This window comes from Argiope bruennichi, chromosome 1, assembly GCF_947563725.1.
Source record: "Argiope bruennichi chromosome 1, qqArgBrue1.1, whole genome shotgun sequence".
NCBI lineage: Eukaryota > Metazoa > Arthropoda > Arachnida > Araneae > Araneidae > Argiope > Argiope bruennichi.
The window spans coordinates 77,020,634-77,042,188 of NC_079151.1; the positions used below are offsets into that span (position 1 = coordinate 77,020,634).

General features: G+C 28.9%; 1 protein-coding gene across 2 annotated transcripts in view; it reads left to right on the forward strand.

Annotated features, from left to right (window-relative positions):
• The window catches only part of LOC129966834 (protein sister of odd and bowel-like), a 118,791-nt gene extending 97,776 nt beyond the window's left edge, over positions 1–21,015 (forward strand). Inside the window, exons 1-2 of one of the 2 annotated variants that reach the window (XM_056081422.1) lie at positions 5,019–5,253; positions 18,346–21,015. In XM_056081422.1, the coding sequence (XP_055937397.1) occupies positions 18,378–19,865 (1,488 nt within the window). In that variant the 5' untranslated portion in view covers positions 5,019–5,253; positions 18,346–18,377 and the 3' untranslated portion in view covers positions 19,866–21,015. Of the gene's footprint in view, positions 1–5,018; positions 5,254–18,345 lie in introns of those variants that run through there. The other variant, XM_056081430.1, reaches the window with a different exon arrangement.
• Positions 21,016–21,555: the final 540 nt, after the last annotated feature.

Consider the following 21,555-nt stretch of genomic DNA (forward strand, 5'->3'; position numbering starts at 1 on the left):
CCAGAAGCATTTCAGTATCAGTCAATGCATCGCCAACTTGGCGCGATGCCCACGCGACAACCACACACCGTTGATGTCAAATAAGGCCCGAAGGGGTAATACATTAAACGGGGGAAGGTGGGTAATCGCTGTAAGGGTTAATTTGTAGTTTCCTGTTGAGCGGATAACTTTTCGTCATCTAAAATCCTTTACCGCATAATGGCAGTCTCAATTTCAAGCGTCACTGAGCATCTCACCCCTACCGCCCCCAAATGGAGCACGGATTGGTTTCGAAAGGATTATTCCCGATCCTCCCCACCCCTTCCTTTTTCTATCCCTTTGCTCACGGATCACCTGTTGCTGCTTTCCACCATCGCAAGTGATAATTCTTTCAGCCCCACTCCCTCTGGGAATGAGTTCCGCTTAAATCCTTCTTTTGTTTACGAATTTTTCGAATTCGTTAAGCATAAAAAAATAAATAGAATGGTTTTAAATCGAAATGGATAACATTAGCACCAAACAATCTTCTTGTCGAATGAGGTAATGATGCATCGTCATATGAGGTATCTGATATTTATTCATCGCTCATCGCAATACTTCAAAATACTTAAGAAATAAGCACCATTAAAATAATATCATTAATTTAGTGATCTTTGACTCACGCATTCACTTTATTTAATGTTTGATAACTAATATTAGAGAAAATCATTAAAAGAAGTGCATTTTTTATAGATATTTAAAAATAAGCTTATAAATCGAATTTTCTTTTAGTTTTTCGCTAATATGTAAAAATTTCCAGTTCAACTTTCATTTTAGAACGCAGTTAACTTTCAGAAAGGGAAATAATGTATTTATAACGTACAAGAAAATATTGATGTTGAGAATTATATTTCCTGCATGTTGATTTCTTTAATCTACTTATACATTCTTTTAAATGAAGGTCCAATCATAAGTTTATTATTTTTACTTTTGTTCCGAGCAATAATTTGCAATTGCATATTTAACATAATGATTCAGTTAATATATGTATTCTCAGCAATGGTGACTGTGATATTTAAAACATTTCTCTGTCGAATAATTCGATTCATAATTTCTGAATACTCATAAATTACTCAGTCGCATTTTTAAGATTCAAAATTTCGTTTACTTAACATATGTTTTATGTCTCATGGTAAAAATGATATTTATAAATTTCAACGATATTAACCACATACCTTTATGATTTTTATTTCATTTATTTCTGCGTTTACTTTTAAAGTCAAATATATTATTAAATGTGTGTGTGTGTGTGTATGTGTGTGTGTGTGTGTGTGTGTGTGTGTGTGTGTGTGTGTGTGTGTGTGTGTGTGTGTGTGTGTGTGTGTGTGTGTGTGTGTGTGTGTGTGTGTGTGTGATAGAATGGAGGAAATCTAGAATACTCGTTTTGCTTAAAATGCGGTGGAAATAATCTTGTCGAAGAACAATAGTGTCTTTAAATAGTAATAGCATAGAACAAAACGAAGAACAAAATATTTGTTTTATTTTAAAATATTTATTACTTGAGAAAATCGTAATTTATTTCTGTTCAGATTCGAATTACCTATTGTTACGGCGAAATAATAAGTTTTAGAATCGGTTTCACAAATAAATAGTTGCCTTTGACAACCAGTTCATTTGATTGAATCAAATGATATTTAATTTCAATTAAATCTCTTACTCATAATTTGTCCATGGCTTCCTCAGCAAAATACTTTGAAAAATAAAATTGGGTATAAAGCCTTTAACAAGACACCTGTTATTATTAATATGCAAATGAACCTTCCTAATGGAATCAAGTCCCTTTATCATAGAGCCATTGAAAGTAATTACTGTAAGGATAATCTATTCACTAATTGTGTGCTGTCCTTTCCTTTATTATATTTCTACTTTTTGATTCTTTATGTACGTTGCACACCTAGTATATAGTTTTTTTTTTTTTTTTTTTTTTTTTTTTTTTTTTTTAGCATTTATTAAGGGAGGAAAATTATGCGATAAAATATTTGATGAAATAATGAAAACGCTTTGAATTTCGTTGAAACAAGGAAAAATGTTTTTGAAAATTGATTTAGATTTTTTTTTTTAATATGTCATTTTAAGAAAAGAAAAGCAGTGATGAAACTGGTATGACAAAAAGGGTTTTTTAAATTTTAAAAACAGTGTAACAATCAAAAAATATCAATAGATACTTTGCATTAATATTTCTGACACCTACTGCCAGAAAATGTAAAACTTTAGCTTAATTTTTACTTAATTGAAATTTCAAAAAACGCTCAAAAGTGTACATTCCATTCTTCAAAGTATATAGTGTCAAATTTGGTAAATCTAGGTCAAACAATTTGGCTTGTAGAGCTTTAAGACACAGACACACATTCACCTTTATTAATACTAGATATAAAATAATTAATTTCTCGGTAAAATTCTGTTGAAAATTACATTATTGCCACCAAAGTAGAAAAAAATTAAATTAAAAAAACATTATCTTTACAAACATTTATCATTCAAGTATTATACCATACCAAATATTTCCCTAGTGGGCTCATTTTTGTCGTTCACCTTTTCCTCCCCCCTTTTATTTCTCTCGACATAAAAATTGATTTTTATGCGACAAGGTACCACTTGGACTCATTCTTCAAACTGACGCCCATGGCCAGTTTGTTATTTGGTTTGCAAATCTCTATTAAGGCAACTCATTGATTTTTTCCATTTATTTACTCTGCAATCGAGGCTGTTCTGGATCGTAATTTCCCACTTGGCTCATTTGGTGAACTGTCCGAGAGTGGAAAGGCATCCAGCGGTTCTTTGTATCTTGTGGTTTTCCACTACTAGGCGACGCGCATTCTGCAAATGAGTGCGGGGTTTTTTAAGGGTGGGGTGCATAAGGGAGGGAGAATAAATCCCCCATCTCTCGATTTTTTTTTCCTGCCTTTATACCCCCCCCCCTTCTCTGATTGATGAGAAGACCGCTAGTGCGTCATGCTCAGTCAAAAGGAGGAAGAGCCTAGGAAGCGCAGAATTGGTGGAAAAAAATGGAGAGAGGAGGGGGGGGGGGCACGCACACACATCCCTCACTGATTACCGTTTAAGGAGACTTTTGGAAATAAACATTAAATGTTAGACAGAGAGAGAGAGAAAAGGAAAAAAGAAAAGGGAGATAATTGTCTATTTCTCAAACTGCGATCGAGGGTGGCTTCCCTCTCCTCCTGTGCTTCATTTTTCTCTGAGATGCCACCAGAATGGCGTCGTCAAGAACAAAGGGATTGAAACAAAATTTTCGTTGAATATATTAATATTTGAAAGAAATAACGAAATAATTTTAAATATTGTATTATTTCGAAGTTTGGGATTTTTTTTCTTTCCATTTAAATAAGTAAAAAAATTTTTAAGTAATATTAAAAATATGAGCATTTTTATTTCTATGTAAAAATTTTGCAAGATGTGAATCCGTCAATATAAAGTTATTATAAATTTTAATTTTTCCTTTCCACACTAATATTTCCCCTTTAGTTATTTTTATTAGTGAAATTTCATTATCAAATTTTCAATAAATATAATTCTCCGGATTTATGTTTATATTCTCTCTAAACCAGTTAGACGTCGAACCTTTTAAAATTTTCATCCTAATGTTGAGATTAATTTCTGAGAAATTAAATGCCTCTTTTTCTATAGCATGAATTTTCAAAATCATTTGTAAGTTTCTCTTTTTCATTTTTTAGACCCTTTCAGATGCTTCAAAATTGGCATTTTAAACATGTGAACTTTTATATTGTATATTTAAACATATGAACATTTATTTATTATATTTAAAACATATGACTGGCATTTTAAACATAAAATTTCGCTAAAAGTTTAATCAACAAATATAAAGAGAAAATTTTAGGATGTCTTTCAATTTAATAGCGAAAGCAGTTCAACATTTATGTGACTTAATTTTTTTTAAATGAATATACTTTTTATGGTGTAAAAGGTTTGTTTGTCTGTGATATTATGAATTGGTATGCAAGGATGCATTTAAAGATAAACTTATTTTCAATTAAATACGAATTGCTCAAAAGTCCAAAAATTATTACCAATTGATTAATGTCTCCACTCAAAACTTCATGAAATAAAAAGAGAATATGCATTTGTGTACATTAGATTCATTGATTAGATTTATTGCGATTGAAAACCATTGATGTAAAAGTCAAGCAATTACTGCGAGGCGAGCTGTTTTATGAAACATCTGTTCATAAATTATTTTTGAATTCGTTTTCTTAAAATTCCATTGCGTATTTTCCTTAAAATGTGGAAATATCAATGATAGCTTGAAACTATTCTTTTTAACATAGTTTTAACAGATGCCGTTATTAAAGTCACAATAGTTTACTAATTTTTTAAAAACATTTTAAAAATTTAATATTTTTAATACAGAATCAATCATTCACAAATTTTGGCAAATAAAGAATCAAAATATTCGTGATTTCATTTGGTGATACTGACAAGATAATAATAATTAATAATAATAATAATAATAATAATAATAAAACTTTTGCCCGATTTTTCAAATTTAAAAAAAATAATTTTGTAAGTGCTTAAACTTAAATATATATATATATATATACACAAAATTAATGTTTAGCTGTTTCAACGAAGTACGGCAATCTTTTCGTCGCATGGATGCTTATTTTCAGTAAATAAGTCAACTCCCCGGATTCCCCGACACTACTACGAAAAGAAATTTGTCACCTTCACCATCTCGACGCATAAATACAGAAAAAGACACATGAAATAAATCAAAACCAGTAGGTGGAGATATAAGGGAATCCCTATACTCCCCACCCCCATTGGTTCGAAACGCAGGCTATTCGCGTCGCACACGCTCCCTCCATTGGATGAGATGGTCCGTGCACGTTTCTTATTGGCTACGAGGGGTCGCCGATCTACGACCCCCGTTTTCTCTCACTCCGTCACGTCGGAAAGCATACAGTAGAGAAAGGCAAGAGCTGGAAAGAGGGGGTGATTTTCTCCGAGTCGGGAGCGAAGGAGCAAAACAAAACCAAAAGGAAAGGGAAAAGCTGGAGAAGAAGAGTAACGTGGGATGAGGACGACAGCGCACTGCTGGTGATCCAGAGAGAGTTAGTTAACAAGTGTTGAGCAATCGTGTGTCCAGAAAGGAAAGGCCTGTGGTGTGAGTGCACGTGCCTGTTCGGAATGGGGAAGTGAAGGGCTTCCAATGCTATGGCGGCTGGCTTTGCAGCTGAGAGAGAAAAGGAGAAGAAGGTATGTGAGTTTTGTTTACTACGACTGCGATGAGAAAAGAAAAAGAGATGCTCTGGCGCGAGATTACCCAACACTACCTTAACTCGTGATTCAGAAGATAGTGACTTCCGCAAAGAAAAGTTCGAAGAGGGCCGACATAATTAATATGAAAAATAAATTTCAGTCTAATAAAATCAAATGATTTAAAATTGTTCGATCAAACGCACTCATATAAACGGTGTTGCCACTGAAATTAGCTCTAAATCTTCAAAGGCCACGATCTTGTCGAAAAATATCTAGAAATGATAATAAAAGGTTTTCTTAAAATTAAATTTCAAAATTCAAAGCATGTCATGTCCCTTGAGATTTTTTTTTCTACTCGCAAATCGCAGAAAATGAAAAACTTATAAAAAGAATCGCTTTATTGCTTTTATAATTAGAGATTTGAATTGACCTAGTCATCCTTCTTATTTCTTATGAAATAATCCATTCTTAAAAAAAATTATAAACACAATAATAAATAATAATAACATATTTCTAAAGTTCCACAATTCGCCTTATAATCATCAGATGTTGTCTTTTTCATACAATTTCAGTAGTATTTTTTAAGCTTTCGTTTGAAAATATAAATCGTAATTTCATGTATAGCAAATTATTAAAGAAGTCTCAAAGGACTGGGATTTGGTGGCAGAAATTCATAATTCATGCTTAAAAATTTGTTTTATTATTATTTTTACTTAAATGAATTAATAAAGCTCAATTCTTTAAGACTGATAAATAAATTTCAAGTGAATTTATATAATATGCTGCGAATAAAAAGATACTAATTTTCAAAAAAATAAATTATTTATTGATGTAGTTTATTTTCTCAACTATATATTCATTAAAAAATGTTTTATTATTATTAGCTTTTTAAATTATTACTAATTAAATATAACTGAGATGTATTTCAATTTTCACTCAATTGATGTCTTGAGAAAAATATTATTAATCGTGATGTGTAAATAAAATCTTGGGTCATGAGACATTAATATATGCTGTAACACTTTAGGTTTTACTTTATTCTAAAGTTAATTTGTTAATGAGTGTATGTGGCCTTCACGTTTCTTTCAGCATTGATATATGCATAAATTCTACTCATTTTAATTGCAATATCATTTTATATTTTTGTTTGACTCATAACTAAAATGTTATTTTATTTTGTAATTTATTTACTAGAAAATCATATAATCAGAGAATTAAAGGCAATAAATGCCATTTAAAATGCGATTAAGTTTATTGTATTAGAGTAACTCGATTTTATCATGATGATGATGGATGATTTTTAGACGATATGAAAGGGAATAAAAAAATACAAGAGCATTCAGTTTTTTCAATTCTAGCGTTCTGAGCTATGGCAGTTTTACATAGCTTCAGTTATTGTTCAAGTTAGCGCCCGTAGTCGATACAACAAAAGTATTGTTCAAATAAACAATTTGCATTTTTATTTCAGACTGAACTATTTAAATTACAAACATAAATGATCCACCAATAAATCAAAGTAATGATAACGTCGTAGTGGAATTCTGAAAAGAGACATAACACGTTATCTATAAAGAAAATGGGAAACGTTTTCCCATTAATTATCATTTTGTAAACTTTTAGAATTCCTATGATGATGTGTGAATGATATTCCATGCCGATTTATTAATAAAATTACTGCTTTAATCAAATTGTGAAAGATTATGTACATGAAATTGAACATTTTTTGCCATTTCTAGATATCTAAAAACATTAAAACGCACAAAAAACGCAAAAAATTTTATTCAAACGCATTTTTCTGGTTTTTCAAGATGAGTAAATATTCACTCAAGTAAGCGACATAATAATAGATTGCTTATTAAAGAAAAAAATTCCTAGTTTAAAAATCTTTAAGAAAATTAAGAATTTTTAGAAAATTTTACAATGAATAAAAAAGCAGAAAATTTGATAGAATGATGATCTGAATAAAGTTTATCAATATAAGATTCTTTATAATGGCTCTTAAAATGCACTAATAAGTCTTTTTTTTTTAAATTTAATTCTTTTACATTCAGATTAATTCATTGTTTACATAAAATATTAGAGCAGAATTTTCTATATAGAGATTTTTAAAAAATTGCTCGCAAAAGTAATAATTACACAGTGAAGAAAATTTTATTGCTCATTTAAATTGCCTCAATATTTCTGCAATTTTTTATGGGTTATTTGCATTATTAAAACATAAATTCAGTTTCAAATACATACCGACATTTTATCTGTGTTTTATTTATTTTTTTAATTCAGTCACATTTCCTTAAGTTACTTCTTTTAAAACATCATCCTCATTGTTAGAATTACCATCAGCAAGTTGTAACAATCCTTAATATAAAAAGTATTATAATTTTATTAATGTTAAGCGTTATTTGAAATAAGTGAAAAAATTTAATAATAAGCATAAATTTACGAGATATTTTTTTACAATTAACCTGGGTTTTATTTAAATTCATTCTTAGACATTCATAAATTTTTGTTAATAGATATTTTACTAAACACTTGCAAAATATATTTAATTTTCAAAGAAATGAAAGTGTGAATGAAATCTAAAATCAAACATTATACTTTTCGTGAAAAGGAATTCTTTCATCTTATTTTTTATCAAAAAAAATAGACGTGAGATATTATGTTAATTTATTATATTAATTACATTTTCATTTACATAAGAATGTAATGCATGAAACCTTTAATCTGTTAAAAATTGACTTCCAAACTTTATACTGCAAAATATTTTATATAATTGTTAAATAAACCAGGTTTAGTAAAGCTTATTTTGCAATAAAATATGAAAATTTAAAGTTCCATAAATTTTAAAAGGGAAAAAAAAACTGATTGGTCAATTTATAAAGAAAAACGGACAAAAAAGTTTTTAAAAATTATATAATGGTAGCAAAATAGTGAATACATGAACATTTTTACATAGCAGTAGGGATGTTCCTAGCAAAGAAAATAATTTCATAATGATTATTAGTGTTTTTTAAAAAAAATTATAATTGAATTCAATTTTGAAGCTATTTAGCATGTTTAAACGAAAAAACTGATAAATAATAAAAACAAAGTAATGATAAATTCCTTGGTAAAGTATTCATATAAATCTATATTATAGATGCTGAGGAAAATCAATTTGAAGTCAGGAAAGATTTCATATTTCTATACAAATTTCTACTCTTACAAATTTATTTCTGGATTTAACTAAACAGGTCTATTATTACTTATATAATTAACATATAATTTTTTTCTTGTATTTTAAGACTTAAGTTTTTTTATACTTCTAAAATATTTGCCCTTCAGGTTCAGGTTCAGGAAAAGGATGAAATTTGTCAAGCAAATTTTCATAAAATATCTGTAATTTTTGTAGGTTACTCAATATTTTCATTTTTTTTACGCTGTTTCTTTTATAATATATTTTAATAATAATTCGTAACTAATATAAAATATGTTTCTGTCACAAATTTTAAAGAAAGAAATTGGTTCTCTTTATTTTTCTTTTGAACAGACAATATATTTTTGTAATATTTCTTTTATTGAGTTCCCGTGATTGATGCTGAAGTTATTATTACTACTAACTTACTACTTATTACTTTCAAATTAAATCAAAAAAATTTCTTCCAGAACTTTTATTTCAATCTGACATTTAAAGCCGAATCTGATGTTTAATTTTCCCTTTGATGGGGAATAAAAGTGTGTGTGTGTGTGTGTGTGTGTGTGTGTGTGTGTGTGTGTGTGTGTGTGTGTGTGTGTGTGTGTGTGTGTGTGTGTGTGTGTGTGTGTGTGTGTGTGTGTGTGTGTGTGTTTATTAATTTGTTAATAAGATGTTTTTTATTCTTCTCTCGCATTCTCAAGGTTAATGAGAAAAAATTTCCATTCCTATCGATTCAAAAATAATATTAAATGCCACCGACTATCTTATAAATGAAATTTTTTACAATGGCATCTGTAAGCATCTTATTCACACCATATGCCTTATAAATTCAGTAATGTGATTTGAAGTCTATTCTAATATAAAGAGCACAGAATATCTTTATCTAAATAAGATACACGAGGTTAAAAAACTGATTTTTTTTATAATAAAATAAAAGTAAATTAAAATTATTATTTACCTCCGAAATTTTAATTCGTGTAATAACTAAAAATTACTTGCTTCAATTTACAAAGTCATTAAAATAGAAACTATTAAAATATTGTAAATAACTCAATTGATTTGTTTAAAAATCAGCATAAATCTTCCTCGTCCTTATATATATATTTTTTTCATTTTATTAAAAACTAATATAACCAGCAATGTATTTAATAAATATATGCGAAAATATATTTAATCTATCTATACTAAATGTATGTAATAAACCTATGCTACTATGTGTTTGATTAAAAATCACTAATACAGTAAATTCTGTAACTTCTACTAAAAAAAAAAAAAGATTTCTGTTATTCTTTTACTTTAAATTTATTTTTTGTTTTAAATTAAAAAAACGCACTTTTGAAATCGATTTTTTTCCACTCCTTTTATGAGTTTCGGTAAATATTTCCAAATCAGTTCTAAAATGAGAATATAGGTATTGAAAATTTTATTTGGCATTTTAAAATGTGTCCCTGGCTACGGAACATAAGGACTGCTTACTTTTAATTTTCCTTTGAAAGGAAACCTTAATAATAACCAATAACTTCTTATACACTGCACATACATTATAAGCATTTAATCTTGAAGCAAGAATTGGAGATTCTTTTTAAAGAGACTTTTCATAATATTTCAGCTTCTGTGTTCTATTTCTATCTATTTATCTTCTTACTTTAAATAAGTATGTAAATGCTGAATTGTAATGTAATTAGCTTTAAAGCCAAATTAAAATTATATACAAAAAAAAAGAATATACTTTCTGAAATTATATGTTATATGTAGTTTCATTAATTAAAATTATTTGTATCGAATCTAACAGGTATATAACTTTAAAGATCTCATAGCCTTTATGGCATTTCATTTTAAGCTATATATAGAGATACACATTGCGAGAGAGTAAAGTTACATGATGAAAACTTTCTAAAAATTCAATATGTAATGGTTTTTATTAGATTTAAAAGTAACTGATTTGATTTTTATTGATTTTCTACTTAATCATATTCTTGTTAATTCAATAGTTAAGATATATATATATATATATATATATATATATATATATATATATATATATATATATATATATGTGTGTGTGTGTGTGTGTGTGTGTGTGTGTGTTTGTTTCGTTCACTTCTAAAAAGTATATTATCAAGTATAATAATTAATATAAAATTATAGTCTACATTGACGTATCAAACAAGAAATTTATGGAAGGTGTTAACATTTTATAAACGGCAGAGATGCAAAAATTTAATTTTCTTTGCTCAATCATATTTTACGTTCATTTAATAAAAAAATTATTGAAAATTTATGGAAATATAATTTAATTTTAAATAACATTGTACTTCCTTGTAAGTTAAAAAATTTATTTTCATTGTGATTCAAAATGATATGAATATTAAAACATTCAAATTTATGAACCATGTTACTATGCGTATCATTCAATCCTATATAGCTCACATTTTTTGAAGTTGTGTTATTCATCTTAAGGATTATCTGTTCATTGAGTATATTCGTTTTGTTTTATCTTTACTTTCTATTTCCAGCTGAAATTTTAACGAATTTCTTTTTATATATATATATATATATAATTCTTTGAATAATAAAATGACCTATTAAAAATAAATACAGTTTCATAAAGAAGAAAAAATGACAATTTTTAATTTGTGTAATAAAAATCCTGGAATTGAACAAAAAGTGCTGTTTTCACAAATTTTTGAACTCTGCATAAAAATATTTTCATTGTCGGAATATGATTTGCAACCGTACGGTATGCTTCTTGAGCCTGATCCCATCTCAAGTGTCTGGGCGACCGCTGAGGCACGAGGAAATAGGGGACGGAGGGGGAATAGAAAAATGGCCACTCCCTCTCTATTCTGCATTTGAATGAGCTCTTCCCTTCTGTGTAATTTTTTGTTGAACCTATAGCATCGCAGCTATTCATCAAAAAGATTTGCAGAGCGATGAAGTGCTTTAGTTGCAAAACATAAATTTAAAATGATTCCTAAGTTAGCTGAGCATCTTGTTTTTTCACCATTATTTTCGAATAACGCATAAAGCATAATTTGAAAAAACATGACAATCTGTTGAAAGGCGGAATATTTTTTTGAAATAGTATTTTATAAGGTTTTTTTAAGTCGTTTATCATAATTAAAGGCTCATTTACGTATCAGATCAAGAATCTATAGAAGGATTTAATATTCATACCTGAGAAAAATAGATTGTATAAAAATTACTCCAGAAATTTCGTTTCATTTATTTTTAAGAAGGAAAAAAGTCCCTTTTAAAAGTAAGCAGTTATTAAATAACAAAACATAGCTTTGCAAGAATACATCTTTTCTCTATTTCGGAAGTTTTATATGGGTAAAAGTTTTAAAACCAATAATGAATATTTTTTTATTTTCTTTCTTTTTCACAAGTCTGATAAGAAAATATCGCCGGATGCTCATGGCAAGTATAAAAATTATATAAAAAACGCTTATTATTAATTATGGAAAGTTAAATTATTTCTCATTTTCTAAAATTTGGAAGAATTGATATTGCATTGAAACGGCAAAATGTTTTATGATTTAATTTTATTGAACAAATTTCTTGTTAGAATTTCAAAACATTTTTTACATTCTACTTTACTTAAAGTAAATTGAAGAAATTATTTTTTCGAATATGACTGGTTAAAGAAATAAAATTTGTACCTGATCTTTTTGTATTTCGTCGTTTAGTAAGCAATATTCTCACCTCAGTTTTGTCAATTTTAAAAAAGGAAAAAACAACTGCATTTTCCCAAACAATAATAAATATGTTTTCTTTTTTTTCATATCTTATATAAAAATGTAATTTTATATTCACAGCAAATGAGAAAAAAAATCAGAAACATTCGTCAGTCTGCGAAAATTCAGCTTTTTATTTGCCTCCGAAAGCTGACAAAATTCTAATAGTTGATATAGCTTGTTACGCGATGAATTTGTACGCTAAAAAATGTACGTCTCTGCAATAAACTATGAAATACCTAAAAATTTATAAAATTTTTATTTGAAATATCCAATGTAAACCGAAAATTTATTCAAAACAATATGGTTAATAAACATTAACACGAATATGTAACAGTGCAACATGAGCATCTGAGATTCGAGATTTTTGGCCAAAAAGATTTTGCCAAAAATGTTCAGGTATTTGGCATGGAAAGCGAAAATAAATTTTGCTGATTAAGAGTCTTCATTTATAAAATAGAGATAATTCATGTAACAAAAAGGAGAAAATCCGTTGGCATATATTTTTTCACTTCGTGCTTCGAACTTTACGTTTGATTCTTATCCAATCAGCACTCTATTAAGAGAAAATCGATTGCGAAGCTATTTTGTTTTCCTCGTGTTATAGTTTTCGGATGTCTAGAGTATGATAATGAATAAATTCTTTATTTTTTGGCTGTTATTTCGTGATAATTTTTTTTTTACCAGCTTTACTTGTTTTCTTTAACAATTTCTATTAGAAGATAATTTTTTAAACATAATAATAAATAAAGTTTATAAATTGACATTTTCAGATGTTTATTTTTTCCTTAAAGATTGCTCGAATCAAAATTTGTTAAAATACTTTTGCTTTATTCTTTTTGTTTGTTTGTTGTTTGAAATAAGAAGTGCATATATAAATACACTTTAATTTAAAACACAAGTCAAGAGTTTTAAGAAAAAAGTGTAAAACTGTTTATCGCCTTTAAATTATTATTATTCCAAAAAATATACCAATGTAATGGTACAATGTTGAATAGTCATAAAAGATAGATTTCGCCCAACCTAAGCATCCGGTTTGCTGAATGATCTTATTACTGCGATAGTTCCACTTGTATTGTGGTCAGTTACAAAATAGCCATCAACGGTTCGTATACCAATCTCTTCCTTAGTAGGTACATCCCGCCATCGGAAATGTGGCTAATTCAGCCACACCCTTCAGGGAAGGGAGAACTCCCACTTATTTCTCCTGAAACTTCCCATCCCCCTATTTAAAAGGTTCCTCCGGGGAAAAAAAAGGTACTGAATATATATATATATAAATGCGCTCAATTTTTTTTAACTCCATTTAAAATTTTAGTTCTTAATTTTGCATTACAAACTTGCAGCCTTAAGTTGAATTCAGCTATTAAAATGAACAAATCTGTTGTCGAAACACTTGTAACCTCAAAACAAAATCAACTTGAAAAACAAAACAGATGTAAACTTTTTTTTTTAAGAAACCTAAATAAAGGCCAACAATATATGCTTTCTTCTACTTCTTTTTTTTTTTTTTCGTCGAAATTTTAATTTTAGAAATTTAGAGATCCCTATAATAAAATTAATCTCCCTCTGAAATTCTCAAGTGCATTTTATTTTTATGCAGTAGAAGGAACTGCATTTGTTTGTTTGCTTTGATAAAAAAGAAAAAAAATCTCATCAAAAAAGCTTTAAATCTAGATTTTTTTTAAAAAATATTAGCTAAACAAAATTGGAGAAAGATATCTTTTAGACAATATTTATAAGCCTTGTTTCTACAATTTTTTACAAAGAAATCTATGATAAATGTGTTGATGGTTTTTTCCTTTTAAGAGCTATAAGTTAAGGATTAATTGCGATGTTCATTAGCTAACGAATGTTCGATAGTTAACGGAGTTTAAAATTTCTTACTAATTTAAAATTACAAGTGAAATAGAAAAATTGCTGCAATGTAAATTCTGGGTCCTTTTATGTTTATCGCAAAGACACTTCTAATATAAAATTTGAATATATATTTCATGTCGATAGAAATCTTTTCCCAAGTTCATTCAACGTTTTGTCAACTAAACGCTCATTTCAAAATCTCCCTTTCAAAATATCGGGCACCTGAATGAGGGTCGTGAGTATGTGATGAGTCGCTCTACTTTCGAGACTGATGCAAGTGTGCCAAAAAAGAAGGGGCACGAGGTAGGAAGTTGGGAAGGAGAAGAAAGAGCAGTACATAAGAAACCACTACTCGATTTGTTCCACTCCTTCAATTATTTGATCAGCAGATTTTGATGACACGTGCGTCAGTCTCAACACGCCAACTTCTGCCCACCTGCACTCATATTCGGCTTCTTATCTACTTGTTGGGATGTCACGGAAGCGTGGAGCTTTTTTGAAAATAAAAACATTCATAATAGCTTATAGTTATTTTGTGACGAGCAGAAAAGAGTAATTTAGAATGCCGTGTAAAACTTCTTTGATGTCCAAAAATAAAATAGCGTTTTTATTCGTGAGCAAATTTTGTTGAGAACTAAAGATGTCTTTAAGCATTTGGTTGTAATAGCATTCGTTGCTTACTACAATCAGTTTTGTAAAGATATCAAATAATTATACACTGACTATTAAGCAAATTCTTATCTGCTAAAAGTAGGAGTCATTGAATAAATTTTGAAACATGCTTCGTTATTTCAAATCTTATTCGCTCACAAAATATTAAGGCTTAATTTATTGCAAGCATAAAAACTATCCCAAAAATAATTATGATTTCTAATTATTTTCCCATTCTAATTTTTTAATTGGGGGTATCATTAAAAAAATTCTTATTTTGATATGGTTGTTAATTATGCTTTGTTTGTAATTAACAACTCAAGAATAGATAAATAAGAATTTTAAAAGTTAACACATATTAGTGAAAAATTACTGCCATTTTTTTATTTGAATACTTTGTATATATATATAACGGTTCCTTAAATAATCACAAAAGTTATTTTCTATGAAAATAATCACGTAAAAGAAAATTCAATAATTTAAAACACTCATTTTTAATATTGTTGTATTTCCTTAAAAGCATTCAAATTAAATTTCTCTTCTTTCGTATTGGTAATTTTTTAGAGTTATTTCTTTATTAGAATCGTAATATTTTTTCATCGGAATTTTCTTTTTAATTTTGCCACTGAATCTGAAAAAAAAAATATCACATAAGAAAAAAGAATAACACAGATTATACAGAAAAAGTTATAGTATTGATTTTTTTAAATAAAAGAATGAATTTAAAATAATTAATAAAGGTATTAATATCATTTTTAATGAATTAATATGTTTATGAATGGAAAAAATTGTATGCGTAAAGATAGAAAATTTTCAGTCTTTATTTTTCTTCAGCCTTCTATTTGATTATTAGAATAATTTTCGTATTAAAATTATTCTAATAATCAAACAATAAAGCTCAGTTTTTTTAAGAAGAATACTGATATTATTTATTGTTTTTAAAAGAAAAAAATTATTATGCCTAACATTACGCATTTCAAGATTGAGTTACACGGAAATTTAATAGCAATCATTAGAAGAGCTGATAAGGCAGAAACCAAATTTATATTTCGATTTTTATCAATTCTTAATTTTTGTCCCTTTGAAAAGTGCATTCCATTAATTAAATTCTCATGGTGAAATGAAATCTTTTGATTGCTTAAAATTTGGACAGTTTGGTGAGAAAAAAATTTATATTCTGGGATACAATTTTTGCAATTGAAAAAATAAGTCATTCTGTGAACATACTGATATGCATTTAGCGTATATTGTGACTAAGCAGTTTAAAAAAAATAAAAGTGCAACTATTATCTTATTAATCGGTTATTATTAAAAATATACATATTTCGAACTTTTTAAAAATCACTATTATAATGAAAAAAGAATGTGTGCGCATGTATCTATGGAGGCTCTAGATAAAAAAGACAGTTTAACATAAAGTTACAATATGTGGCACATATATATTTTGAACACAAATATGTACCCTGGAAAAATTTCTTGTGGAAATCTTAATTAATCAAAAATTAAGAAAGATTTTGAATTTTTCCTCGAATAATTTCCAAAAAATATTATAACATAATTTTTACAAAAATAATTTTACCTTTCAAAATTATTTTTTAAAAGATAACAATTTAATTGCCATGCAATTTTTTCCAAATGTTGATATTTTTTAAATACAATAACTTTGATTATTGTAGTAAAATTCAAATCAATTTCATTATTTCAGCAAATATTTAATCGGGTTATTTTTTTTTCTATTGTCAAAAACTAGGGAAGAAAAATATTGTTTATTATTTGCGTTTGCAGTTGAGCATGAGAAAAAAGAAAATGAAATTATAGTACCGAAAAGACAACGTGCAACTAGGAAATATAATTATTCGCATGATTATGCTTTTAATGCTGTTTTGATGTTGTCATAGATGTTGACTTCATTTGGAAATTTCATGTTCGCAATAAAAACCAGCTGCATGGCTATTAAAATAATGTGGCAGTATGCCAATCACATATTTGATTTTAAACTTCTTAATTTTCCAAGGACAAATTATTCATAAGATATTAATTGATTTAACATTATTTATATTCGCAGCAAGTCAAATGCTTATCAAAGGTAATTAATATTAAAATAAAATTAAAGGGGAAAAAATCAATGTTAAACTCAATGAATCAAAAATGATAGCATCTCCTTAAAATCTTAACAACAAAAAAAATTCACTCATAAAAAATAATACCATTTCTCAAATATTTAAAAATATTATCATCCTTCGATTTCTAGCTAATTTTTCGCCTCATAAATTCTAAATTAAATGGATATTTTCATAAGTTTTCGAACAATCATAACAATCAAATATCTGTCTAAAATGATATTTAGAATAATTGCACAGTTTTAATGCTGTTAACAAAGTAGGGTTAATGTCTGAAAAATTATTATAAAATATTTATTTTACTTATTAACTAAGACTTAAGTATATATATTTATTTCATTTGGCACAGGAATCAAGGAATATTCCATATTTATAAGAAAAAATACGTTTTTTACATTAAAATAACTATTTTAATCAATAATTGCACGAGAAAATATGTTACTTCAATATTAAATTATTAAAATTATTTTAACTTAAAAATTGTCTAAAAACAGCAAGTTTCATACGTTGCCATTTTAGCGTCTTCTTCTTCTTCTTTTTTTTTTTTTTTGTTCATTAAATTGAACAATTGTTTTCTAATATTTCATTATTTGTAGACAAATAAAGTAACACCTAAATAGGATGAAATAATAGTAAAAGCAAGAAAAATAGATTGTGTTAATAGATCTATATATTTATTTTAAGAGTTTTTAACAAATATTAACTACCGCTCCTTAATTTAATTTCGCAGTTTTGTAACATCGGAATTTTCGAGAAATTGCGAAAGTAATCTAAATATTTTGAATAAATAATTTAACTTTTATAAGCACAATGTAAATTAAGCAACTAACTTGAATTTTAACAATTCCATATTAACAAATAAACTTGAAAATCCTTCTACTTTCTTTAATGAACATTTTAAGTAACAACAAAATAGTTAATTTTCATGCTTTATCTTTGTATTAAACAATTCAAATCTATTTCAAAAATTTAGATTTTTAGATGGAAAATTGGTAAATTGATCTGTGGAATAACTAAACTGCAAAGTACAGCCCCAGAAAAGGATTTCCATCCCGAGCATGTATATCCAAACATAACTGAGCTTAAAATTATTGCTTCAAAAAAAAAAGATGTTTTTAATTTTAAACTTATTCAAATAATTAATTGAAAAAGTATACTATCAATACGATTAAGCTGATGTTAAAATTAAATTTATACAGCAAAAAAATATTGAAAGCGAATTCATTATTGTGTTAAAGCGTAAAAAACAACATTTACATATACTTATTTATTCTTAAATAATAAACTACCAGTAAAAAAATATTTATATTTTTCAATACTTCTTTTTTCTCTAGAAAATTTCAAATATCTATTGTAAAATTTTTTGTAATAACATTTATTCATTCTATCCAATTCTCTTATCGTGTTTTTCCTCTAAAAAGCAAGTACACACTAAAGTTATTATTGAAATCGAAATGTTTTCCTATATTATCAATTTTTTTTTCCTGTAAGGAAACTGCTCTACTTTGGCTTACTGTTACAATAATGGTTCGATCTTTCTTTTTAACAGGTGAGCCTTAAGCGGCTGGCTGTGAAGTGACGATGAAGGAAGACTCGGACGGGGATAGCGGAAGCAATGATGTCCCCACATCCAGAGCTGCGGACAGTACTGTTTCCAACGGAAAAGTTAACGGGCCAATCTCGGTGGTCGCAAGCCAGCCGCGGAGGTTGCTTTCAGACAGACCACCCGCAATGGGTGTTGCTCTCGCCTCCTTGGGAGCAGATGGCCATGTGGCCAGCAGTGGCTTGGCCTGTACCACCATGGCAGAACATGGAAGCATACCTATTGGTGGTACTACTCTGGCAAATGCTTTATTAGGGATTACTATGGATGTAAGCCGAGGTTCAAACGGCAGTTCTAGTAACAATGGTGATTCCATCATGGGGGGAATCCACTCTACCAACTCTGCTAGCATAGGGAAAGGCTTAAAGGGTGACAGTAACGGCCAGAACAGGGGAAAAGAATTTGAGTGCAATATCTGCCATCGCAAATTTGGTTATAAGCATGTCCTTCAGAACCATGAACGTACGCATACGGGAGAAAAGCCATTTGAGTGTAAAGAATGCAACAAAAGATTTACTCGAGACCATCATTTGAAGACGCACATGCGTTTACATACAGGAGAGAAACCATACCATTGTGACCATTGCGATAGACAGTTTGTACAGGTTGCCAACCTTCGAAGACATCTTCGAGTGCATACGGGTGAGCGTCCGTATGCTTGTAAATTGTGTACTTCTCGATTTTCCGATAGTAATCAGCTTAAAGCTCATCATCTTATACATGAAGGTGTAAAACCATTCGAATGCGAAAAATGCAGCGGACGTTTTAGGAGAAGGCATCATTTACTCCACCATAAATGTCCAAGAGATGAGGCGAACATCGGAAAGCCAAGAAGGGGGCGTCGTCCTAAAGCGTATGATCAACTTCCTACTTCTTTGCCCATGTTATCACCTGTCCTTCAAGAACGTCTGTCAACTCCTATCCCAGCTCTTCCTCCTCCACCACCACCCGTAAAAATGACGTCCGTTATAACAAGGACTTCTCCTCAGCCACTGCAACAACCTCCTTTAGCTCACATGCATCAAGCCAGGAGAAATCACGTCCAAGTACTGCAGCACCACCTTAGTTTACCTCCGAACACTAACGGTAAATTTCACCACGATACCGTACAAAGTGGACCTCTGGACATGTCAGTATCATCAGTGACCAATAATTCGGTGTCAGTCATAGTGCCTCGTTTACCCCAACAGCATAACAACAACTACCACTCTAACAACTTGCGGATGGATGGAGTTCTGGATTTATCTAATTCGAGAAGTGATTCTGAGGCTGAGCCTATTGAAGAAGAAGTGGATGAAGAAGATGAAGTTTTGGACTCGGATAGTGACGAGGATGAAAGAAAATCTCTAATGCCCTTGGAAAGAAGACCTGCATCATCACCATCATCCCAACGATTTGCAACATGGAACGAAGCTTACGAAAGTGACAGTGAAAACAGCAACGTTGCCCTCCAGCTCACTACCTAAAAGTATCATATTTCGAATTCAGTTCCTCATAATCAGGGATTTTTATGTTGCATTCTAACATTTTGTTTTCATGTTTTTGACAAAAAGCTACCTCAAAAGAAGGTGGGTTTTCTAAGCAACTACCATGTGTTCCGCCTTTATACTCTACCTCTTCCTCCTCAACCAGGATATGGGTTTGATATTGTTGGGTGTAACGCTGGTCCCAACGCACAAATTGTTTTTCATATTTTGTACCTTGGTTCAAATTATTGCACAAAGAGCTTTCCATTCCGTCAAAAGCGGAACACCAGAAAAGTTGTTGGTTTCCAGGCAAGATTTTTTAAATGTTTACACAAGTATGAAGAAAGAACGCTTTTGCATTTTCGGTGTGAGATTTTTAAATTATTATTTATTGAAAGACTTATGCTTGCTTAAAGGAAGTAATATCCTGGTCTAGTGGAATAAATTATTAAATTAATTAATTTGGATTTTTTTTCTGAAAAAATATATTTAATTTTTAAAATACTTTACCCCCTCCCCTCATAAGTAATCTCAGGAACCGATCATTTTAACTAGATCCAAAGGCGACCACATTTGAGTGATAAAGGAATCAAAAATTCTGTAGAAACCGAAAATTGCACAAAATTTTGTGTGAAGTCGCTTATGTTCCTAATCTAAATCAAAAGAATTATTGGAGACACTTATATTGGTAAATGAGCCCCTCTCATTTCTGGACTCTATCGGAAAATTCGGATTTCTTTGGGGCGCATGCCTTTTCTAGTTGAATGATCGTTAATGAAACTAAAGGCGGAGCATATGAATTAGTTGCACATAATTCAGAGGAAGCAACCGAGTCCACCTATCAGAGAGAATTCTTTATATATTCGAAAAATATAGATAGAGATAGATATATTTATATATTTATTTTGTGCATCAGCTCATTTCTTGTTGATGAGTTTGTCCAACTGGGTATAACGGTATTAAGGGAAGCTCTCAGGTGATTGGAGGTAAAAGAATGAATCAGCAGTTCCCAACCTGGCCCAAATCCTTCTTTGGATTTTAAACTTATGGTAAGACATGAGATTTCTGTAAAGATGAATCTTCTGTAGTCCTTTTCAGAAGGAATTCAAAATTAATTTTGTACAAAATTAATCAAATTCTTTATTTCTAAACTCGGTGTTGATCAATCAAAAGAAGATCAAGATAATGATTTTATTTTTTTATTTTGCAACAAAATTTTTTAAGTTATGTTTTTTTTTTTTTTTTTTTTTTTTTCGTGTTTTATTGAAAAAATTTTTTAAACTGAGTTAAGATTGTTTGTATTTTAGTTCCAGAATTTTTGTAACAATAAAGGTTGGGAATTGCTATAGAGTGGTATGTATACGTTTTAAATTTTTAATATAATCTTTAAAACATTAAAACAGCACAATGCATGCAAATAATGAACCATCCTATTGGACGAATGTGAAATTTTTAGCACATATTCATTTCGTGGAAAAAATATATTTGTATTTTACTTACTATTTAACGTTATAATTGTTGCACATAAACAGTTTCTTCATAAAAAGAGTAAGCAATTCTTAAAAGATTGTGTATTTGGTATATTAATTTAGATTTTTATAATTTATATGTTTCCTAAATTGTAATTTCTAAGTAATTGGCAATGGTTCTGATTCAAATGAAACTCATTCTTGTGTTTATTATTTTATAA